The sequence below is a fragment of the Neoarius graeffei genome, chromosome 3 (genome assembly GCF_027579695.1).
Source record: "Neoarius graeffei isolate fNeoGra1 chromosome 3, fNeoGra1.pri, whole genome shotgun sequence".
In the NCBI taxonomy this organism is placed as follows: domain Eukaryota; kingdom Metazoa; phylum Chordata; class Actinopteri; order Siluriformes; family Ariidae; genus Neoarius; species Neoarius graeffei.
This window is the reverse complement of record NC_083571.1, coordinates 87672959-87695527: the sequence shown is the minus strand read 5'-3', so window position 1 is coordinate 87695527 and position 22569 is coordinate 87672959. Positions and strand designations below refer to the sequence as shown.

Genomic DNA, 22569 nt, shown 5'->3' with positions numbered 1-22569 from the left:
TAAAAAATCTTGAGTTATTTGATTCACTTTTGCAACGACATGCTAGCTGGACACGCCGGATTACAGCGACTAAGCTAAAGCTAACCGGGGCGTTTCTAGATCAGGGCAATGGCTGGGTCGGCTACAAAACGCTTTGGCTCACTCATCCAACTCTAGGGACTACAGGGACTGACTCAATTTCACCTGGGGGTGGCGTACTCCTTTAATTGATGTCACAACTGCAAGCTGTACCGCCGACTCAAGGTCACAGCTGTGGCTCCACGAGCATTTCTGTGTGTACAGTGGTGCTTGAAAGTTTGTGAACCCTTTAGAATTTTCTATATTTCTGCATAAATACGACCTAAAACATCACCAGATTTTCACACAAGTAGATAAAGAGAACCCAGTTAAACAAATGAGAAAGATATTAACCAAAAATATTAATATTTTAAACCAAAAAGTTCTATTTTGGTCTCATCCGTCCACAAAACATTTGTCCAATAGCCTTCTGGCTTGTCCATGTGATCTTTAGCAAACTGCAGACGAGCAGCAATGTTCTTTTTGGAGAGCAGTGACTTTCTCCTTGCAACCCTGCCATGCACACCATTGTTGTTCAGTGTTCTCCTGATGGTGGACTCATGAACATTAACATTAGCCAATGTGAGAGAGGCCTTCAGTTGCTTAGAAGTTACCCTGGGGTCCTTTGTAATCATCGACTATTACATGCCTTGCTCTTGGAGTGATCTTTGTTGGTCAACCACTTCTGGAGAGGGTAACAATGGTCTTGAATTTCCTCCATTTGTACACAATCTGTCTGACTGTGGATTGGTGGAGTCCAAACTCTTTAGAGATGGTTTTGTAACCTTTTCCAGCCTGATGAGCATCAACAACGCTTTTTCTGAGGTCCTCAGGAATCTCCTTTGTTCGTGCCATGATACACTTCCAAAAACATGTGTTGTGAAGATCAGACTTTGATAGATCCCTGTTCTTTAAATAAAACAGGGTGCCCACTCACACCTGATTGTCATCCCATTGATTGAAAACACCTGACTCTAATTTCACCTTCAAATTAACTGCTAATCCTAGATGTTCACATACTTTTGCAATATTGGATCATTTTCCTCAATAAATAAATGACCAAGTAGAATATTTTTGTCTCATTTGTTTAACTGGGTTCTCTTTATCTACTTTTAGGACTTGTGTGAAAATCTGATGATGTTTTAGATCATATTTATGCAGAAATATAGAAAATTCTACAAAATTCACAAACTTTCAAGCACCACTGTAGAGCTACATATCATGATCATGCCTAGTGAGGCAGGCGACAGCATGGGACATTGCACATGCGCAGGTCGAAGGTCACTCCGATATAAACAACAAACATGGCTGCCTCCAGTGAGTTTATGCCGAGATTCAATCTCTAATAAGACCTCTTTAAAAAAAAAAAAGAATTAGAAATGTATATAATTTTTGTAGTGAACACTTAGTTTGGAATTTTTTGACGAGGGATATAAATCAAATATACCATGCACCGAGTGGCACTGGGAATTATGGATTCTCTTCGGTGACTGGCATAGTACTATTTGTCACCTCAGAGAATCTATAATTTCAACCGGAGCCTCTCAGTGCATGGTATATTTGATTACTATACGATGGGGACGCATTTGATAATGCTATATTTTCTATTTGCTGATTAAAACACAGATACAGTGTAGTTAGCTCCAGATTTGAGAGTGTACATGATAATATAACTACATGGTGCTGCTGTGGTCTAGTCACAACTATACCGTTCATCGTAATCTCATAAGGCTCAAGTTTAAGGATCTTCTCTTTGAAGAGTTGTTGCTGAACATCACTTTCCAGGTCGTGTTGTCCTTTAGTGAACCATTCAAAACACATCTGCAGAGACGGGAAAACAAAGTAACTACCATGTCACGTTAATTGTCCCAACCCGCTAATAAAAAGGTGGAGTCTCGCATTTACCTCCCGGTCCAGCTCACACACGTCCATGCCAGACACCAAGCATTCCCAGATCTCTTTGGCTCTGTTCCACACCAAGTACAGACTGGCTTCTTGTAGAAAGAAGGCCAAAAACTTCAGATGCCCTTCCAAGTACTGCACAGACACACGGGTTTCAAAAATTAATGACAGGATTATATAACGACACTGTACTAACGAGAGATGTAACGATACACTCTGTTCACAATTTGATTTGCTTCACGATCCGATTAATTTAGGCTACATCCACATGGCAACGAGATTTTTTTTTTTTTTTTAAATATCGCGTCCACATGGGCAATGGATCAGTAAAATTTCAAATACATATGGCAACGCAACGCTTGCTGAAAACGATGCAATACACATGCCACACCACTACGTCCGCTGTAAGACGGTCCCATCGGAGACACCAGAACAATAGAAGTAGACGCATGCGCATAAACCCCTTCTTCTGTAGCATTAGCCACATAAAGTTTTGATTATTAATCAGTAGGGTAAAACAAAAGACGCAGAAAGAGGAATGAATGGGGGTAGATGGAAGCCGGTACGCCAATATTCTGATATCCGCCAGAATTATTTAATGGTCCGGAATAAATTGAATGCTACACGTTGATGGATTACTTTGTTCTTCTACACCCTTTTTGAGGAATGTATTGTCGGACTTAAACCAACATCTGAAGAGGTGAGATCGCTCCTTTTTTTTTTCCTATGTTTGCTGGCGGGATTGTTTTTGTTTTTGGAAAGCGCACGGGCGGTGCACGGTTTGGTACTGCTTCCGTAGTGTTTGGACTAAAGACTCTGCCCTAAGGGCTATTCTCTCACTTTGCACCATTACACAATAAATATTCACAGTGAAAATATTTTGTAAGCGTGTTTCATGAACCAAGTTATAGGTTTTGTTGACAACTCGCATCGAGTTCGTTACACTTCTACCTGGCGTGAAGCACTGACAGTCATGTGGTTGTGACGTCATTGTAAACAAATTCGTTCTACTCATCCAGACGACTTCGCAACGGCACCGTTGCCAGACTTTTTTCACTCTGGAACCCGTTCTCAAAAGATTTCGTTTTGGGGCACCCAAAACGCCGGTGCCGTGTGGACACCAGGCCGAAACGATAAACAATTTTATCAGATTCACCTGAATCCGTTATTCTCAGAACATTCTGAACAAAATCTGAATGAAGAAAAATTGCTTTAAAAGAAAAAAAAAAGACTCCTTTTTATTTCTGAATCATGAACAAATGTAAAGTGTGCATTTTTCTCTCCATAAAATTAATGCGAATCGGAAATCGCTATGAACAAAGGTTTAATAATGAAAACAAAACTGCTCACCATATCTTAAAAATAAATAAGTCCATTGATAAATTCTCCCCAAATTTTTGATTGAATAAATAAAGCCTTCGACCCATGGAAAACGATGAACTAAAATATCCGTAGCAGGGCCTGAGGTGTAGTTTTAACCAGAAATAGAGCTCCAAAGTCGGCTAAAATGACCGAGTTCCAAAACCTCTTTATCAGGCATTGTAGATTACAGCGGCATGGAACTGGGGCCATTTGAAAGTTACAGAAGAGATCTTTTTGGGTATTATAACATGGCTGTGGAACCATATAACCTATTATGTGCATCAGTCGTTGCGATCCAGAGCTTACAAGCTTATCGGACACTTTAGAAGTACAGACGATTCCCGTCTCGGTAATAGTGCAGGTTCTCCATGAAAGCACACAATCGTGTGAACAGCATGCTCTCTATCCATCTTAACTTGTGCAGACTGGGATCTCTGGTGCTCAAACAGTGGAACGGCATTAGATGCGTAATTAAGAGAAATGCACGGATAATGCACATTTCTACAATGTACAGTACAATACCGTGAAAAAGTCTTAGAGCCCCCCCTTTTTTTTTCTTCATACAAACTTTGTTACAGATTTCTATTTTATGACTTCTACATTATCGAGTCAGTACAAAAATATTTTAGAGTTCCAAACATTCATTTTCTGGCACAAAATTAAATGTTACATTAAAAAAAAAAAAAGTTTGTATCTGAGCAGCAAATTACATAAGAGAGCACTTTTCAGATTAATAAAGAAAACATAATGAAGGCTACCGAGTTTTGGTGCAAAATTGAGAAGCGAGTGTGACAGTCAAAGTGTCCAGAAGAACTGTGGCTGGTTCTGCAAGATGCTCAGTAGAACCTACAGCTCATTTCCTTCTAAAACTGCACTCAAATATTGACTTTGTTTCATTTATTATGGCTTACTGCTGTTTATAGTATTTTTTTTTTTAATGTCGAAACATTTAATTTCATTTTTTTTAGCCATTTTTGGTCTAAAGCATTTCTTGACATGTGCCTAAGACTTCTGCACAGTACTGTACGTTGTCACATTTTTGTGTCACGATGCGTCGTTACACCCCGATGACTAACTGCATTTAATTTTATGGGCATGAAATTTCCTGGAACAGCACAAAATAAATAAATAAATAAATAAATAATTCCCATTTTATCAATCAGTGCTCTACCTCTTGATAAGAGTATCGTCCATCCACCAGAGTGGACCCTGAGAGACCACTGGGGCCAGCAGCTGTCACAGCCAGACGATGACATGCTACTAGAGAGCCTGTGATCAGCTTCACGATCTCAAAATTCTTCTTCAGGTCCTGGATGATACTCTGAAAAACAAGATCAACTGTGAGCTAGTGCTCGTTTACGTATCCCCCCCGCTCTCGCTTATATCAGAATGCAAGCGATCAAAGGAATAGGACACTTATTATGAATGTTGACTTCAACAAATAATGAACCCTGAAACAAGTAAATAAACAGCAGTGTTCTCCCCAGGGATTTCAAATACGTAGCATCCTGGTACAACCCCGATTCCAAAAAAGTTGGGACAAAGTACAAATTGTAAATAAAAACGGAATGCAATGATGTGGAAGTTTCAAAATTCCATATTTTATTCAGAATAGAACATAGATGACATATCAAATGTTTAAACTGAGAAAATGTATCATTTAAAGAGAAAAATTAGGTGATTTTAAATTTCATGACAACAACACATCTCAAAAAAGTTGGGACAAGGCCATGTTTACCACTGTGAGACATCCCCTTTTCTCTTTACAACAGTCTGTAAACGTCTGGGGACTGAGGAGACAAGTTGCTCAAGTTTAGGGATAGGAATGTTAACCCATTCTTGTCTAATGTAGGATTCTAGTTGCTCAACTGTCTTAGGTCTTTTTTGTCGTATCTTCCGGTTTATGATGCGCCAAATGTTTTCTATGGGTGAAAGATCTGGACTGCAGGCTGGCCAGTTCAGTACCCGGACCCTTCTTCTATGCAGCCATGATGCTGTAATTGATGCAGTATGTGGTTTGGCATTGTCATGTTGGAAAATGCAAGGTCTTCCCTGAAAGAGACGTCGTCTGGATGGGAGCATATGTTGCTCTAGAACCTGGATATACCTTTCAGCATTGATGGTGTCTTTCCAGATGTGTAAGCTGCCCATGCCACACGCACTAATGCAACCCCATACCATCAGAGATGCAGGCTTCTGAACAGAGCGCCGATAGCAACTTGGGTCGTCCTTCTCCTCTTTAGTCCAAATCACACGGCGTCCCTGATTTCCATAAAGAACTTCAAATTTTGATTCGTCTGACCACAGAACAGTTTTCCACTTTGCCACAGTCCATTTTAAATGAGCCTTGGCCCAGAGAAGACGTCTGCGCTTCTGGATCATGTTTAGATACGGCTTCTTCTTTGAACTATAGAGTTTTAGCTGGCAACGGCAGATGGCACGGTGAACTGTGTTCACAGATAATGTTCTCTGGAAATATTCCTGAGCCCATTTTGTGATTTCCAATACAGAAGCATGCCTGTATGTGATGCAGTGCTGTCTAAGGGCCCGAAGATCACGGGCACCCAGTATGGTTTTCCGGCCTTGACCCTTACGCACAGAGATTCTTCCAGATTCTCTGAATCTTTTGATGATATTATGCACTGTAGATGATGATATCTTCAAACTCTTTGCAGTTTTACACTGTCGAACTCCTTTCTGATATTGCTCCACTATTTGTCGGTGCAGAATTAGGGGGATTGGTGATCCTCTTCCCATCTTTACTTCTGAGAGCCGCTGCCACTCCAAGATGCTCTTTTTATCCCCAGTCATGTTAATGACCTATTGCCAATTGACCTAATGAGTTGCAATTTGGTCCTCCAGCTGTTCCTTTTTTGTACCTTTAACTTTTCCAGCCTCTTATTGCCCCTGTCCCAACTTTTTTGAGATGTGTTGCTGTCATGAAATTTCAAATGAGCCAATATTTGGCACGAAATTTCAAAATGTCTCACTTTCGACATTTGATATGTTGTCTATGTTCTATTGTGAATACAATATCAGTTTTTGAGATTTGTAAATTATTGCATTCCGTTTTTATTTACAATTTGTACTTTGTCCCAACTTTTTTGGAATCGGGGTTGTAAACTGTCGTTTTGTTTCTTGAAATAGTGACAAAATCCACCCTGTGTGTTTCTAAAATACATTCAGTCAGTAAACAGGAAGTCAGGCCTCTGTGTTAACTTTTGACACCTTCAGATGGCCTAAAAAAAAAAAATTTGCCCCCTTGAATTTCCTTTTGCAGCATTTCAGCAAGTACACAGTTCAAGGCAATACTGATATGCTTTCTAGGGGTATAACTGAGTTATTTAGACAAAAAGTACGTTTTTTAAAAAACATTTATTTTTAAAAACAACATTTCTTGTTGCAACAGAAGAATAAGACAAGCCCTGAAAACATAAAACATAATCATGCATGTAAGACTTACGTACGGTACTAGGACGTAATACATCTTTTTATATAGAATTTAGGACACAAGACAAGACTAGCAATATTGCAAAGATGAATTATAAACCTAAAAACATTATAAAACAGAAGACATTACTGCAGTACAGACTCATCATTGCATTTAGGAGGAAATTAAACAACCTGTCCTCCTCATCTTCACAAGCATGATGGGCCAATGTCAAATAATAAGATATATATGGGTCTGTCTCAGAAACTGGGTACTGTGGGGGTACCCCACTAAATATACTCGCAGTCAATAAACTATATAGTTTTGAATGGTGGTGATGGTTTTAATTTGAAATAAAATGATAGAAATAATACAGATAAAACTAAATCTTTGATGTGAATATTCAGAATTTGGCAAAAATTCTGCAAAATTTGTGGAAAAATGGCGGCTTGATCTGGGACATGATAAATGGTTGACGACATCGCATTCCCTTAAAAAAGGTTGTAGTCCACTGAAAAGTCTACAGTTATCACTCATTGTATTTTAAGTTGTTACTTTATACACCTAAGGATTGGTGTGCTCACAGAACAATCATAACCGTAATTAAACATCATGCAAAATATTTGATCACCGTTGTAACTCCGTTTTCCACATACCCAAAACCAATACGATCGTGTGTTTTGATCTAAACGGAAAGCCTCAGGGTCGAGGTCACGACCTCACCAAAAGTAGTAACTTAAAATCACTACGCCATATAAAAATTTAGTTATAAATCTGCGATTTAGTTTTTTAAAATGAAAGCTGAAAGTTAGGTATAGAATATGTTTCTTACAGAATATGTTACGATAGTAGCTGGTCTTGTATGAATTTCTGAGCTATAAAATGAGTTGTGGTCTATTTTTTACCGTAGCGTGTTATTTGTGTGCGGGGAAGGACACACATTAACAATTTGCATGTGTAGAATGGAATTTTCCACTCTGACAGTTAGAAGTTGATCGTGTTTCCATTTGCGGTCTTTCTGTTACACGGGTGATCTGTTCGGAGGTTATCACTGAAAAGGTGAGTTTTGACAGTTTTATTTTGTTTTAGTCTTGCAGTCTAAGGTAATAGAATGCTTCTTTTTCATCTTACTTTCATATTTCGTAGTGGTTGCGTATTTTTGGCCAATATTTTGCAACCATGGTCAATTTAGATTGAACTTTTGATAGAATCTACGACCAGTCTTTTGCCCCGCCCCCGCTCCGTCCGGTCGTGATGTCCCGTTGCTCACGCGCTGCAGCAGAGACCCGCGCGACCTTCAGCCGGTACAGTTGCTGTTCTTTTACCACCACCATTATTCTCATCTTTCCGGTGCGTTCTTGATTTTTCCATTGTGTCCTATTTCGCCATATCAAATACCCAAAATGTATCATCATATTCATATTTAAGTGAATAATCAATTCAGTCATCATAACTTGGCATTTTTAACCCAAGCAATCAAAAAGAGGAAATTTATTCAATATTTTCACTCCTCTGTGAAGGACGGGCTTTAATTCTTCATGATGTAGTTATTTTATATGAAAATCAATTTTACAAAAGCATTTGAATTGTAATCAAAAAAAATTTTCCACAGTGGAGGCCAGATAAAGCAAGATACTATCTTTATTCTTATTAAACACGACAAAAGAAACATTAAGTGTTTGGGTAAATGCAAAAAAAAAAAGTAAAATTAGAAAATTTATTTTTTGACCACAATGTCCCAAATGAGAGACCAGTTTCTGAGACGGACCCATTTATCTATGGGATAATTCACTATATAAATGATATATATTTACTGTAGAGGGTGTGGTTTACTATTTGAGTCACAAAAACATGTCTTTCCATTCATTAAATGTACTTATAAGCTTTTATTATTCCAAGAATGATTATAGTTACTACAGCAACAACTGGAATGTGCGGATTCTGTTAACGTTGGTAATTACTGTACCATCCACTATTAGATAAAATTAAAATAAAATCTTACAATGTTGTTGAAAGTCTAGAGCAAGATATTTTATTTCACAAATAACACTTCAGATATTGTTTTAACAATAATAAGCATCAATATAAGTGATAGAGTGCAGATAGCTGTGTAACTAGATGTGCTTGGGGTTGCTGAGACACGGAGGAGTGGGAATACCATCCAGCCCACAGTTCAGGTCGGAGCCCTTTGAGAGTAAATGCTTTGGCTTTTGCAACATCCCGTTCCCAACAGCTGATGTCAGGAAAAAGTCTTTACAAAAAGAAAATATGTCAGGACATCTGTCCATGAGCTGAATCTCAAGAGAAGGTGGGTCATGCAGTAAGACAGCGACCCTAAGCACACAAGTCGTTCTACCAAAGAATGGTTAAAGAAGAATAAAGTTAATGTTTTGGAATGGCCAAGTCAAAGTCCTGACCTTAATCCAATGGAAATGTTGTGGAAGGACGTGAAGCGAGCAGTTCATGTGAGGAAACCCACCAACATCCCAGAGTTGAAGCTGTTCTGTACGGAGGAATGGGCTAAAATTCCTCCAAGCCGGTGTGCAGGACTAATCAACAGTTACCGGAAACGTTTAGTTGCAGTTATTGCTGCACAAGGGGGTTCTTGGTTTTGTAGTTTTTTTTTTTTTTTTTAAACATTCTTCCATGTCGGGACTCTTCAAGAAAAAGAAGGTATATTCCAACATGTAGCTAATGCTAACGCCAGGCCACAAACCTGCACCGTCACTCCAGTCATTTTGAGGAATTTTGTACGGATCATAACCGCTAATAAACTCTAATTTCCATGTATATCTATACTTGTATATCTTTCTGACTAAGATTTTCCAAGTAATCCGGTAGTAGAGCTTTTGTAGCTGTAATTTTCATCGAACAGCAGCAATAGATGCCAGAACAGAACATTTTCGCTTGACTTCAGTATGTGAACAAAATTCGCTTGCCCCCCTAGGCATCGGGTAGTGACGGTTGCTCAGGTAAATCTGATGTCAGTGCAAGGGGTCTACTATATGTGGACGTCCTGAAGTCTCATCTCGTCTCATTATCTCTAGCCGCTTTATCCTGTTCTACAGGGTTGCAGGCAAGCTGGAGCCTATCCCAGCTGACTACGGGCGAAAGGCGGGGTACACCCTGGACAAGTCGCCAGGTCATCACAGGGCTGACACATAGACACAGACAACCATTCACACTCACATTCACACCTACGCTCAATTTAGAGTCACCAGTTAACCTAACCTGCATGTCTTTGGACTGTGGGGGAAACCGGAGCACCCGGAGGAAACCCACGCGGACACGGGGAGAACGTCCTGAAGCCAACTTGGGAAAATGTAGAGGGCACCAGCGATCACTCGTAGTGATGAAAAGCACAAATGCGCACGCATGCCTGAAGCGAGCCAATCAGAATTGCTGTTACAAATTGGGACGAAAAAAACAAAACGGTGATCATGGGAGAGGCGAGGATGCTGGTTAATACGTCTTGTTTTTTGTAATGTACTCACTCGAAAATTATTTTTGTGCTTAAAGAAGCCGACCGTAGGTGTGCCTGAACGGGCCGAACTCGCTAAAATATTTCTGCCCGAGCGTCTTGGTTGGGCAAATCGGGCAGTGCCTGGCGTTGAGACTTGGCAGTTGATCTGGGACAGAGCTGAAAATGGTATACACGGTATAGAACCCCAAGCTGAAGCTCGGTACCAAATATCAAGCAGTTGTGATTTGTAGTTGCTGAGAAAAGTGTTAGGAAAATTTTGTAAAACCACGCTGTGCGTTTCGTAAATACATTCAGTCGGTAAACAGGAAGTTGACGTAGGACAGACCTTCAAACTGTATGCATGGTATAGAACCCCAAGCTGAAGTTCGGTACCAAGTGGCTATGATTTGTGGTTGCTGAGAAAAAGGGGTGTTTTGGACAGACGGAAATACAGAGATATGACAACAGATCGCAACTACTGCGATGTACAGTAATTAAAAACAAAGCATGATTTGAAAACCCTCAGGTTCTTGTGGTCAAACTGACCATCGATATTGATCGTACCGAGTGTGTGGGTGCGTTTGTGTGTGTCTACGTAGATGTGTGTTACCTTGTCCTGTTTCTGGTACGTCTGCTTGATGAAGGAGCGAGTAATTTCATGGAGCTGCCGGAGGGCTGGAACAACCCATACTGACTGGGGGTTACTCTGCTGGGATGACTGCAACATACACACACAAGCACAAACACAAAGAAACAAAGAATAACAGTGAACCTAATCAAGTTCACAACACCTTGTAAAGTTTTACATAAACAACACAGAGCCTGGAAGGAAGAACTAGTGAATAAACATAATTTAAAAAAAAAGTCTTAAGAAACAAAACATGGTCATAGATGTGAAGCACGACTCATTCAGGGTACCTCTACCAGTGCGGCTTGAACACATTTTGGACTGAATACTAATGGGCTGGGAAGGGGATTTTGCGTTTCAACATTCCATACAGAAGCGTTTGAACATCACTGGTTTTCATTTTCTTAACCTTACACTCAAGTAACGCCTGGTTGTGCCCGCATTTGTGAACGTGAAGGCGTTGTGTGTAGGCAGTCTGCCTTCATACCTGCACCTGCGCATAGCATGAATGAGTCCACTAGTTGGCAGAAAATGAAAAACTAAATAAAAGCAGATCAAAACGACTTGCTTCCTCAGGTTCTACACTACCGTTCAAAAGTTTGGGGTCACTTTGAAATGTCCTTATTTTTGAAAGAAAAGCACTGTTCTTTTCAATGAAGATCACGTTAAACTAATCAGAAATCCACTCTATACATTGCTAATGTGGTAAATGACTATTCTAGCTGCAAATATCTGGTTTTTGGTGCAACATAGGTGTATAGAGGCCCATTTCCAGCAACTCTCACTCCAGTGTTCTAATGGTACAATGTGTTTGCTCATTGCCTCAGAAGGCTAATGGATGATTAGAAAACCCTTGTACAATCATGTTAGCGCAGCTGAAAACAGTTTAGCCCTTTAGAGAAGCTATTGAGGTATTTCACCCACGTGACCAAGTCACGTGACGCAGCCATTTTGGACGGCACGCTTAAGTCCTTCAGTGCAAGGCGGTATGAGATGGTGGAGACCTTTGCACATTTTAACAAGAAAGTAAGCTGTGATTCGTGTTAAATTGGATCTGTCCTTTATCACAAACACTGTACCCAGCCTTGGTATGGAGCTCTGTTTATTTATTTCTGTGTCCCGTTTCTTTCTAGCCTTTGTTACTGCGTTTTATGTCTGATGTCTGCTACATGCAACCCTAGACAAATTAACACTGCCTTGTTTCACTGCTCAGATGGGTTAACAAACACTGACCCATTTACTTTTTGCTACATATTTTATCAAAATTGCGTTAACTGATAAACTAACCTGAAATGAAATGATCACTGCAAAGTCTGGAGTACTCTGTTGGCTCCCAATCCTGTCTCTTCACAGCTGTAATCCCTCTTGTCTGGGTCAGTAGGAAACCGGTAGTGATGTGTCGGTCGCGAACGATCCGGTTCAAAGAGCCGGCTCTTTGAAGTGAACGACGGGAGCCGGCTTTTCGGTGGGAGCCGAGTTGGGGAGCCAAATTAGTTTTTTGTCCTTAGGTGCCTCAGAGAGAGAGAGACTTTCACAAAAAAAGTTGCTGTCCGATTGCGTCTTTGTGTTGTCTATTACCATTCAAAGGAAAAAAGTAGCATGGTGTACGCCTACTTTTTTTGGTTGGGGGGGTTGATGTCAACTGCGAAAATACAAAAATTGGTGTAATGCTTAAAGCTGTGGAGCGCAGGGGAGAGGAGTCTGTGAGGCACCTGAGGAGGGGAAAATCAGCTGTGCATTTTATATTGGTGATATAACACAGTTTTGCATTATGTTTGTGAGAAAATAATTTATTAATTGGTAAGTAAGTTTTATTTCTATAGCTAGAACACTGTTACACTGCTATAGTTTACAAAGCTTTACAATGGCTACAAAAACTAAAAAATAAAATGGAAAACATCCTATTGATAAAATATAAATAATAATGTAATTAATTAACTAGTTAATTGCAGCAATTAAATAAAAAATAAAATCTCAGGAGCCGTTTGGGAGCCGAAAGAGCCGGCTCCTTATAGTAAGAAGAGCCAAAAGAGCCGGCTCCCGAGAATGAGCCGAAATTCCCATCACTAGAAACCGGTAAAAGGAGCGTCCTGCACGCTGTCCCTGTCTGTTGTGGCAGCCCACAGCACAACAAGCAAACACCATGGTTATTTATAGAGTGCTTACTGACAAATTAATCTATTCTAGGTGTCTGTAACACGTTTTTTTTTTCAAGCTGGTTCTCCCTCTCTGTCTGCAGCGTTAGTATGTAGCTTGACGTTCAAAATGGCGGACACCGGGGCATCACGTGACCCTGTGACGTCAGGTGAAATACCTCAATAAAACTGACCTTCCTTTGAGCAGGTTGAGTTTCTGGAGCATCACATTTGTGGGGTCGATTAAATGCTCAAAATGGCCAGAAAAATGTCTTGACTATATTTTCTATTCATTTTACAACTTATGGTGGTAAATAAAAGTGTGACTTTTCATGGAAACCACAAAATTGTCTGGGTGACCCCAAACTTTTGAACGGTAGTGTACATCACTGATGTTGACGGGGAGCAGTTTCGGATTTCTCATTCAAATTTTCTCCACAGGAAAAGAGGGAATTGCAGGTCCAAGCACCAAGAGAACAGCAATGTTTATTACTTGAGCCAGGACTGACACGTGACATAATGACATCTGCGTATCACTGAAGATACAATTTAACCTTGAGTCACACTGCATTGTGTACCGCAGAACTACACAACACTTCCGGAATGTGTATGATGTACATCAGGAACACGCCATACTTGTGAAAACCTGTCAAAATGGCTGACTTCCTGTTGGGTGGAGACGGGGGATGTGATTGTGAAATGTGCCTGTCTTAAGAAGACAAATATGCCTAGCAAATCTGGTGCATGTACAGTGATGCTTGAAAGTTTGTGAACCCTTTAGAATTTTCTATATTTCTGCATAAATATGACCTAAAACAACATCAGATTTTCACACAAGTCCTAAAAGTAGATAAAGAGAACCCAGTTAAACAAATGAGACAAAAATATTATACTTGGTCATTTATTTATTGAGGAAAATGATCCAATATTACGTGTGTGAGTGGCAAAAGTATATGAACCTTTGCTTTCAGTATCTGGTGTGACCCCTTTGTGCAGCAATAACTGCAACTAAACGTTTCCGGTAACTGTTGATCAGTCCTGCACACCGGCTTGGAGGAATTTTAGCCCATTCCTCCATACAGAACAGCTTCAACTCTGGGATGTTGGTGGGTTTCCTCACATGAACTGCACGCTTCAGGTCCTTCCACAACATTTCCATTGGATTAAGGTCAGGACTTTGACTTGGCCATTCCAAAACATTAACTTTATTCTTCTTTAACCATTCTTTGGTAGAACGACTTGTGTGCTTAGGGTCGCTGTCTTGCTGCATGACCCACCTTCTCTTGAGATTCAGTTCATGGACAGATGTCCTGACATTTTCCTTTAGAATTCGCTGATATAATTCAGAATTCATTGTTCCATCAATGATGGCAAGCCGTCCTGGCCCAGATGCAGCAAAACAGGCCCAAACCATGATACTACCACCACCATGTTTCACAGATGGGATAAGGTTCTTACACTGCAGTGTTCTCCTTTCTCCAAACATAACGCTTCTCATTTAAACCAAAAAGTTCTATTTTGGCCTCATCTGTCCACAAAACATTTTTCCAATAGCCTTCTGGCTTGTCCTCATGATCTTTAGCAAACTGCAGACGAGCAGCAATGTTCTTTTTGGAGAGCAGTAGCTTTCTCCTTGCAACCGTGCCATGCACACCATTGTTGTTCAGTGTTCTCCTGACGGTGGACTCATGAACATTAGCCAATGTGAGAGAGGCCTTCAGTTGCTTAGAAGTTACCCTGGGGTCCTTTGTGACCTCGCCGACTATTACACGCCTTGCTCTTGGAGTGATCTTTGTTGGTCGACCACTCCTGGGGAGGGTAACTATGGTCTTGAATTTCTTCCATTCGTACACAATCTGTCTGACTGTGGCTTGGTGGAGTCCAAACTTTTTAGAGATGGTTTTGTAACCTTTTCCAGCCTGATGAGCATCAACAACGCTTTTTCTGAGGTCCTCAGAAATCTCCTTTGTTTGTGCCATGATACACTTCCACAAACGTGTGTTGTGAAGACAAGACTTTGACAGATCCCTGTTCTTTAAATAAAACAGGGTGCCCACTCACACCTGACTGTCGTCCCATTGATTGAAAACACCTGACTCTAATTTCATCTTCAAATTAAGTGCTAATCCTAGAGGTTCACATACTTTTGCCACTCACAGATATGTAATATTGGATCATTTTCCTCAATAAATAAATGACCAAGTATAATATTTTTGTCTCATTTGTTTAACTGGGTTCTCTTTATCTACTTTTAGGACTTGTGTGAAAATCTGATGATGTTTTAGGTCATGAGCCATTCCACCGAATCGGTGCCATTTCCGTCCCTAGAAAATTATATGTATACATGCACATAAAAATGTACTTTAAAATACATTTCCTTATTACGTAGAATGTCCTGCACATTGATCTGACTTCAAATTTAAGATATATAATTGTAAGGATTAAATAAAAACTACCTAAAACACTGAAAAATAGCATGTGTTACCTGTCCCCGCACTCTAACTTTATACTTAACTATGAAATATTATGATTAAAATCCTTCAGAAACAGTATTTCTTTTGCACTGTTGTGTGACTCCATATCCTATCCATGGTTTAAATTTTTTTTTCATAAGAAATCCACAATATCTTAGCTAAAATACACATTTTAGTCGTGTCCCTGGGTTTTCACTCAGTCCTGTTACCCAAACATATTACCCCATCTGACAAAATTTGGACCATTCCATAAATCACATGCTCCACAGGAAGTTACATCAGTTGTGTCTTCTGAAGGCCATGGGAAGACCAAAAATTAGTTCCCTCATTTACTTTTCTGTACATTTGATGATTTTTTAACTTTGACTGGTAAGGTCAATGTCAACATACTGTCCTGTTACTTAAATTATTTCTTAGATGATATTTGTTTATTTTAAAAATACAGATTTTTGGTAAATCACTAGAATGTGCCAAGTGTGGTCATGCTATTAGCGATGACGCCATGTGGCTTAATTCCATATATTAGCTAATCCAAGGCTAAAAACTCAGTCCTGTTACTTTCAGAGTTTTGGTAACAGGACTGAAAAAAAAAAATGCAGCCATCTTTGACTTCCAAACCTTGTAACGTAGCCTGAGGTTGACCAATATACATTTTGAATAGTTAAATATGTGTTATTATAATCAGTGTTGAAAAGATATAACAAATTAAGTTTAATTTGGGAGTGGTACAACAAGCAAATGGCACCCATTCGGTGGAATGTCCCTCATATTTATGCAGAAATAGAGAAAATTCTAAAGGGTTCACAAACTTTCAAGCACCACTGTAGGAGTAACTTCACAGCGTTTGAAAAAGTTAGGAACCAGTGGGAGACAGCAGCTGAGAAAATGTACAGAGCATTAGAGTGAACATGTCGACAATATGCTGTCAGTAATACATACAAACTTAAGTATACAGCATGTCATCTTCCTTTCAACGGCTCCTGAATTTTCAGACACTCTGTTGGTGCTCACACTGAAGAAAAGACACACTGTGTATTATCGAGAACCTAATGGCCTACACTGCTGATGCATTTGCTTTCGTGTTTTCGAGCGTTTCGAGAGAGAACAGATACAATAGGGTTGCACCCCGGTTGCGATCTGAAGGCTGGCCAATTACAAATGGAAATTGTTGGAAGGGCAGTAACTTACACAGGGAGGGTTCATGAGGTGCTTCGCATCTATGAACACTGAACACACCTTTACCAGCTTTAAGGATGGGTGACATGGTATGGTATATAAAATGATATGCCTCGTTATTCTGTGATTAGTTCAATAATGCTATTTATTTTAATACGAGAAATAATACCAGAGGCACTTAAAGCTGGACTGCCTTTCAGGTTTTTCAAGTGTAGGTCATAAAAAGAATTTTCCCCGACACCAAGTTATTTTTGTTTAGTGGAACGAAAGCTACTGAATTCGAATCACAGACTTTCAATTTTATTAGTTTTTTTAATTTGTTTGTTTGTTTAAGTAGAACAATTAATGAATTTAAGGCCACATGGCCCCAAATTCTCCGCTATTTTTTCCTGCTTCACCATGACCCAATTCAAGATACTATATGTCATGCATCACGTGGTGGGCTTTCCCCGATCGTGCAAGGCATTGTGGGATACAAATCTGAAACAGGAGAGAAAAAAGGAGGACGCGTGTGTGCGAATGAAACGTCAAAGACCGACTATAGTAACGGAAAGCGAGAAAAGACGTTATGTTGTGAAGGAAAGGAAACGCAAGACCAAACTAATAAATATCGGCGGTCAGCAAGCACCTCGGTGTGATCAGCTGTTCATTTAGCGTCAGAATGATGGAACTGTCAGTGCACGGTCAAAGGCAAACCTGCGCATGCGCACATGGACTTCCTCTGTCTGCGCGAAGCGAGCGATTTCATGCACATTATTTGCGAGTGAATCCCCTCAAATTAAATAACTTCCCAGCCACAGAATGGCCTGATATTTTGAGAGATATTACAGAAATAAGCATACATCACAATAACTAAATTTCACCGATTTTATGAAATCGAAAGGCCGTCTCGCTTTTACAGAAACTCTGGAATACCATCTGTGCTCAAGTTACATGAATAAAAAACGCAATTCAGAAATAATCACAAAATTAGGTGCAGCAAAGTATTTCGTAATACTTCCTAATCAGGATGGTTTCATCACCTGACAATCAAGACAAATGGACCAAACTTATTTACCTCTTACTTTTGCAGTAGCTGCCTAGGTTTTTTAGTGTGGGACCTTATCCTGACCTCAAAAAAGCAGAGGACTTGTCCTCAAAGTGCAAAATACAGTCAGTGACTTGGCAACTGAATGTATTTTCCAGCAGCATTCTAAACTGTTATAAGTAGGGAATAAAACATGACAGGACATGTGGTTATAAAAATAAAGAAAAAACAAAAATAAAATCAACAACCACTCCAAAGCTGATCATTTCCAATAATACAATGTCCCAAAGTGTTTTATTCCTCTCACGCCACAGCAATTTAACAATGCTAACAATTTTTCATAAATTAAAGCACATTTTTTTATCCATTTACAGATACATTTAATGTTGCAGAGCGCCTGTGAAAGACATGGGCTCCTGTGCTTTCGCTTCGGATTAAATGTGTGATCAATCAGCGATCATGCTGGACACCACTGACTGGTCTCGATTGACAAGTGATGAAACCACCATAAACAGTGCTGGCTTTAACGGTAACATGTGTTTGGTGGACAATTAGCAAAACTGAGACTATGATCGCACTTAAAGACAAAACACGCAAATCTACCTTGGTATTGGCCAAAAATGATGAACAGTCATGTATGTAATACTTTGAGCCTACGATATTGGTAAAGAATCAGTGACAACATTAACTTATTTGCTGAAACTGGATATTCACCAAAACAAAGAGACTCATTCACTGACTGCTAAGGAAAAAATGTAGTTGTTTACTCTGTCTTCTGTATTTAAAAAAAAAAAACGAACAAGAGTGCTCCGAGAGCACAATATCCCCAGCTGGCAACTGTGCCATAACTCGGGTAAAATGTGACTGAATTGAACAAAATTGTAATATGCACATTACCGACATATAACAAAGAATCCTGCCAAGTTTGGTGAAATTCCTCCAAAAATTGTGAGAGGAGTTGATGTCAGAAGATGAGCACACCTTCATGAAATTCTGAAAGCACAAGCTTGTTAATCAAGGGCTGTAACTCTGGTAAAATGTGACCGAATTGAACAAAATTACAACAGGCGTACTACCAACATATAACAATGGCTTTTGCCAAGTTTTGTGAAATTCCTCCAAAAATTGTGAGAGGAGTTGATTCCAGAAGGTGAGTACCCTTCCTGGGACGGACGGACGGACGGACGGACATCGCTACGACATAATCCCACTTCGGGCCTTTCGGCCAGCGGGGGATAATAATAATTGTGAGGGAAGTTAATTTCAGAAAGCAAGCACACCTTGATGAAATTGCCAAAGTACAAGTTTGTTAATAATCAAGGGCAGAACTCTGGTAAAATTTGCCCAAATTAAATGAAATTTCAATATGCATATATAACTGTCATATAACAAAGCCTTTTGCCAAGTTTGGTGAAATTCCCCCACAATTTGTGAGAGCAGTTGATTCCAGAAGCACGTACGCCCTCATGAAATTGTCAAAGTACACGTTATTTAATCAAGGGTCAAAACTCTGATAAAATTTTCACAAGCGAAATGAAATCGCAATATGCGTATTACCGTCATACAACACGGCATTTTGCCAAGCTTCGAGAAATTCGTCCAAAAATTGTGAGAGGAGTTGAAGTCAGAAGGCGAGCACACCGTCATGAAATTCTGAAAGTACAAGCTTGTAAATCAAGGGCTGTAACTCTGGTAAAATGTGACCGAATTGAACAAAATTACAACAGGCGTACGACCAACATACTGCATAACGATGCCTTTTGCCAAGTTTGGTGAAATTCCTCCAAAAATTGTGAGAGGAGTTGATTTCAGAAGGAAAACACACTCTCATGAAATTGTCAAATTACAATTTTGTTAATCAAGGGCTGGAACTCTGGGAAAATGTGACCCAATTTAACAAAATTAAAATATATGCGTATTACCGACATATAATAAAGAATCCTGCCAAGTTTCATGAAATTCCTCCAAAAATTGTAAGAGGAGTTGATTTCAGAAGTTGAGCACCCTTCCTGGGATGGACCGATGGAAATCGCCACGACATAATCCCCCTTCGGGCCTTTCAGCCAGCGGGGGATAAAACGGGAAACGACTAAAGGAACCACTGGGAAAAGTACTGTTGGGAGAAGTATTTTTTTTCCTTTACTATTTAAAAAAACTTAACGAAGGAAGTAGATTTCAGAATAACTGGACTGCTAATTTAAATCTGCACCATTTCTTTAATTTTACAACTTACTAAAATATTTAGATGTGATGTACCGCTGATTTGTTCCTAACTGCCCTTTCCCCCCCACGTTTCAGCACAAATGGTATTCCATATGAAACGCATCTCTAATAAGAGCACTATTACTTGTTTCCATCAGTTTACAGACAAGTTACGTTCACAAAGAAATGCTGATTAAAAGGCTTAAAATGATGGCGCGTTTAAAAATATATAAAAGGAATTAAAAACGCCTGACCGTAGTTTTTTTTTTTTTAAATTAACAATGAAATAAAAATCACCCAGTCCTTAAACTCCCAAGAAGGCCAATAAGCCTTTGGTTTCAAATGATCTCTGGTCTGATAAATGACTTGTTAAATCAAATTAAATGCAGGTAAACAATGTACATCAACAAAGTTTCACCAACAATCATGACTTTTCCCTTAAGAATCAAGTCAGAATCATTATTTCAGAAATTTTCATCCCCTTCGTGCCACCAAACCCCATCTCCATGGACTGTGAAAGACTGCAATCAGATTGAAAGCAAGTTGTGATTTGTCAGTAAAAATAAGAGTAGGGTCTTTGCAGGCCCTGCTGCTTCTCTTACTTTAGCCCAGGCTGGTTTCTTCTTGCCCCAGGAGCCAGTAAAAAAAGACACCTGTATCTCGCTGGTAGACTTTGAGTCCTCCTGTATTTGTATCTAAAGACATAAACTGCAGTTGCATTCAATGAGCTCGGCTAGGAGTTTATGAGACTTCAGAATCCTTCAGTTATGCAGCAACCCAATCACCCTGGAATTGAGCCTGAAGCACAGAATGGGAGCTGGAAGGAGGAGTGTGCAAATGTGACTGAGTATGTGGGAAGACGAGAGATGAGCCAAATATCTGTCTGGCATCAGAGATAGGATGACACCTTTGGACACTCGGCTCAGCTCTTTATATAGATCTTAGCTCACTGCAAAACATTAGCCTTTGCGCAGGGACGGTGTACGCGCCTGCTTTCTGCTGTGAGGTTACTTTGCAGTTTCCTCTAAAAATATAATGAAGTACAACAGTGCAGGAAGGAGGAAGATTGAGGACGTGTCTGAAAGAGCGAGAGACCTCTCCCTTTTTCAAACACGTTCACGAGCAGCAAGCCAACGAAAAGGCAAAAGGCAACAGACAGGAAACGCATCATAAAAAAATATGCAAATTCTGTATGAGGGTGAAGAAAAAGAATGCTTTTTCTATCGCTTTAAATATGTCGATAGTCACAAATCATATCAACAGCTGCCTGAAAAGCTCTACTCACAAGTTTGTATCTTACCAGACGTTCATGTGATATGATTGCTGAACACAAGCTACGAGGACTCTTCATGTGGAAAAGAAAAAAAAAATTCAAACTTGGCATTTTGACATCTCACCTTCTTGATGTCTTCGATACACTTGATGATGTAGCTTTTCTTAACGGTTTCTTTGACAGCGTAGGCATCGCTCAGGATGGTCAGGTGTTCCTCCAGAGCCTGCTGGACCAGAGTGGTGGGAAGAGTAGGGAGATGGGCCAACTCCCAAAGCACCTCCAACACCTGACCACAGGTGACAAAACATACGTGTGAGGTGAAAACCTCTCACTTCTGGGAAATGTCAGCATTTGACCAAAACGGAGTTGTTCTGCCAGTTACATATTTTACCAAAAAGATGTGGAAGTGTGTTTTTTTAGGCTCGTGTCTAACCTGGCCTTGGCTGGCTGCCTGCAAAGATCATGCCGAGTAAGCAGCATGTTGAACACACACGCAGGTAAATGCTACGTGCCATATAACCGAATGAGCTTAATCAATTCAGCGTTGAATCAGAAAACAGACCTCAAAATATCGCTGATGCTCCAGTGACTTCACAAAATCATTCAAAACACAGAAAATGGCTTCACACTGTACAGATGACAAAGATTTAAAATCTTTAAATTACCCGATAAAAAACAACAGTGCTCCGAGAGCACAATATCCCCTGCTGGCAACTGTGCCATAACTCTGGCAAAATGCAACGGAATTGAATGAAATTGCAATACGCGTCTTACCAACATAGAACAAAGAATCTTGCCAAGTTGCGTGAAATTCCTCCAAAAATTGTGAGAGGAGTTGATTTCAGAAGGTGAGCACCCTTCCCGGGACGGACAGAAATCGTCACGACATAATCCCACTTCGGGCCTTTTGGCCAGCGAGGGATAATAATAATTCTGAGGGAAGTTGATTTCAGAAAGCAAGCACACCTTGATGAAATTGCCCAAGTACAAGTTTGTTAATAATCAAGGGCAGAACTCTGGTAAAATTTGCCCAAATTAACCTCCTAAGGCCCAAGCTGTTTTTTTTACATGCATTTTTTATTTCTCTTTGCTATTTGGGCTTAGTAGAACCTGATTAGAATAAAAACTAAGCATCATCTTTTGATAAGATGTACTTTTAGAGAAAAAGTATGTCCACATATGTGGATTCTTGTTCCGAATTTCCATAAAGTGCTGTCCACGCATGCGACCGCTAAGCCCTAGGACAGGGGTGTCCAAACTGATCCATAAAGGGCCGTGTGGCTGCAGGTTTTCATTCCAGCCATGCAGCAGCACACCTAATTTGGCTTATTCAATCAACTGACACACCCACCCTTTAATCAAGGGTGGGCGTGGCTGCAAGTATTTGACTGTGTGAAGACGGTTCAGTTGATTGAATGAGCCAAGTCAGGTGTGCTGCTG

General features: G+C 39.9%; 1 protein-coding gene across 3 annotated transcripts in view; it reads right to left on the bottom strand.

Moving 5' to 3' along the window:
• usp24 (ubiquitin specific peptidase 24) overlaps positions 1-22569 on the bottom strand; it is a 278284-nt gene that overhangs the window by 94267 nt on the left and 161448 nt on the right. For 2 of the 3 annotated variants that reach the window (XM_060917596.1, XM_060917598.1), the window contains exons 15-20: positions 21254-21415; positions 20459-20551; positions 10825-10932; positions 4493-4642; positions 1963-2094; positions 1767-1878 (exon numbers count right to left, since the gene is read on the bottom strand). In XM_060917596.1, the coding sequence (XP_060773579.1) occupies positions 1767-1878; positions 1963-2094; positions 4493-4642; positions 10825-10932; positions 20459-20551; positions 21254-21415 (757 nt within the window). The remainder of the gene's footprint in view (positions 1-1766; positions 1879-1962; positions 2095-4492; positions 4643-10824; positions 10933-20458; positions 20552-21253; positions 21416-22569) is intronic. The other variant, XM_060917597.1, reaches the window with a different exon arrangement.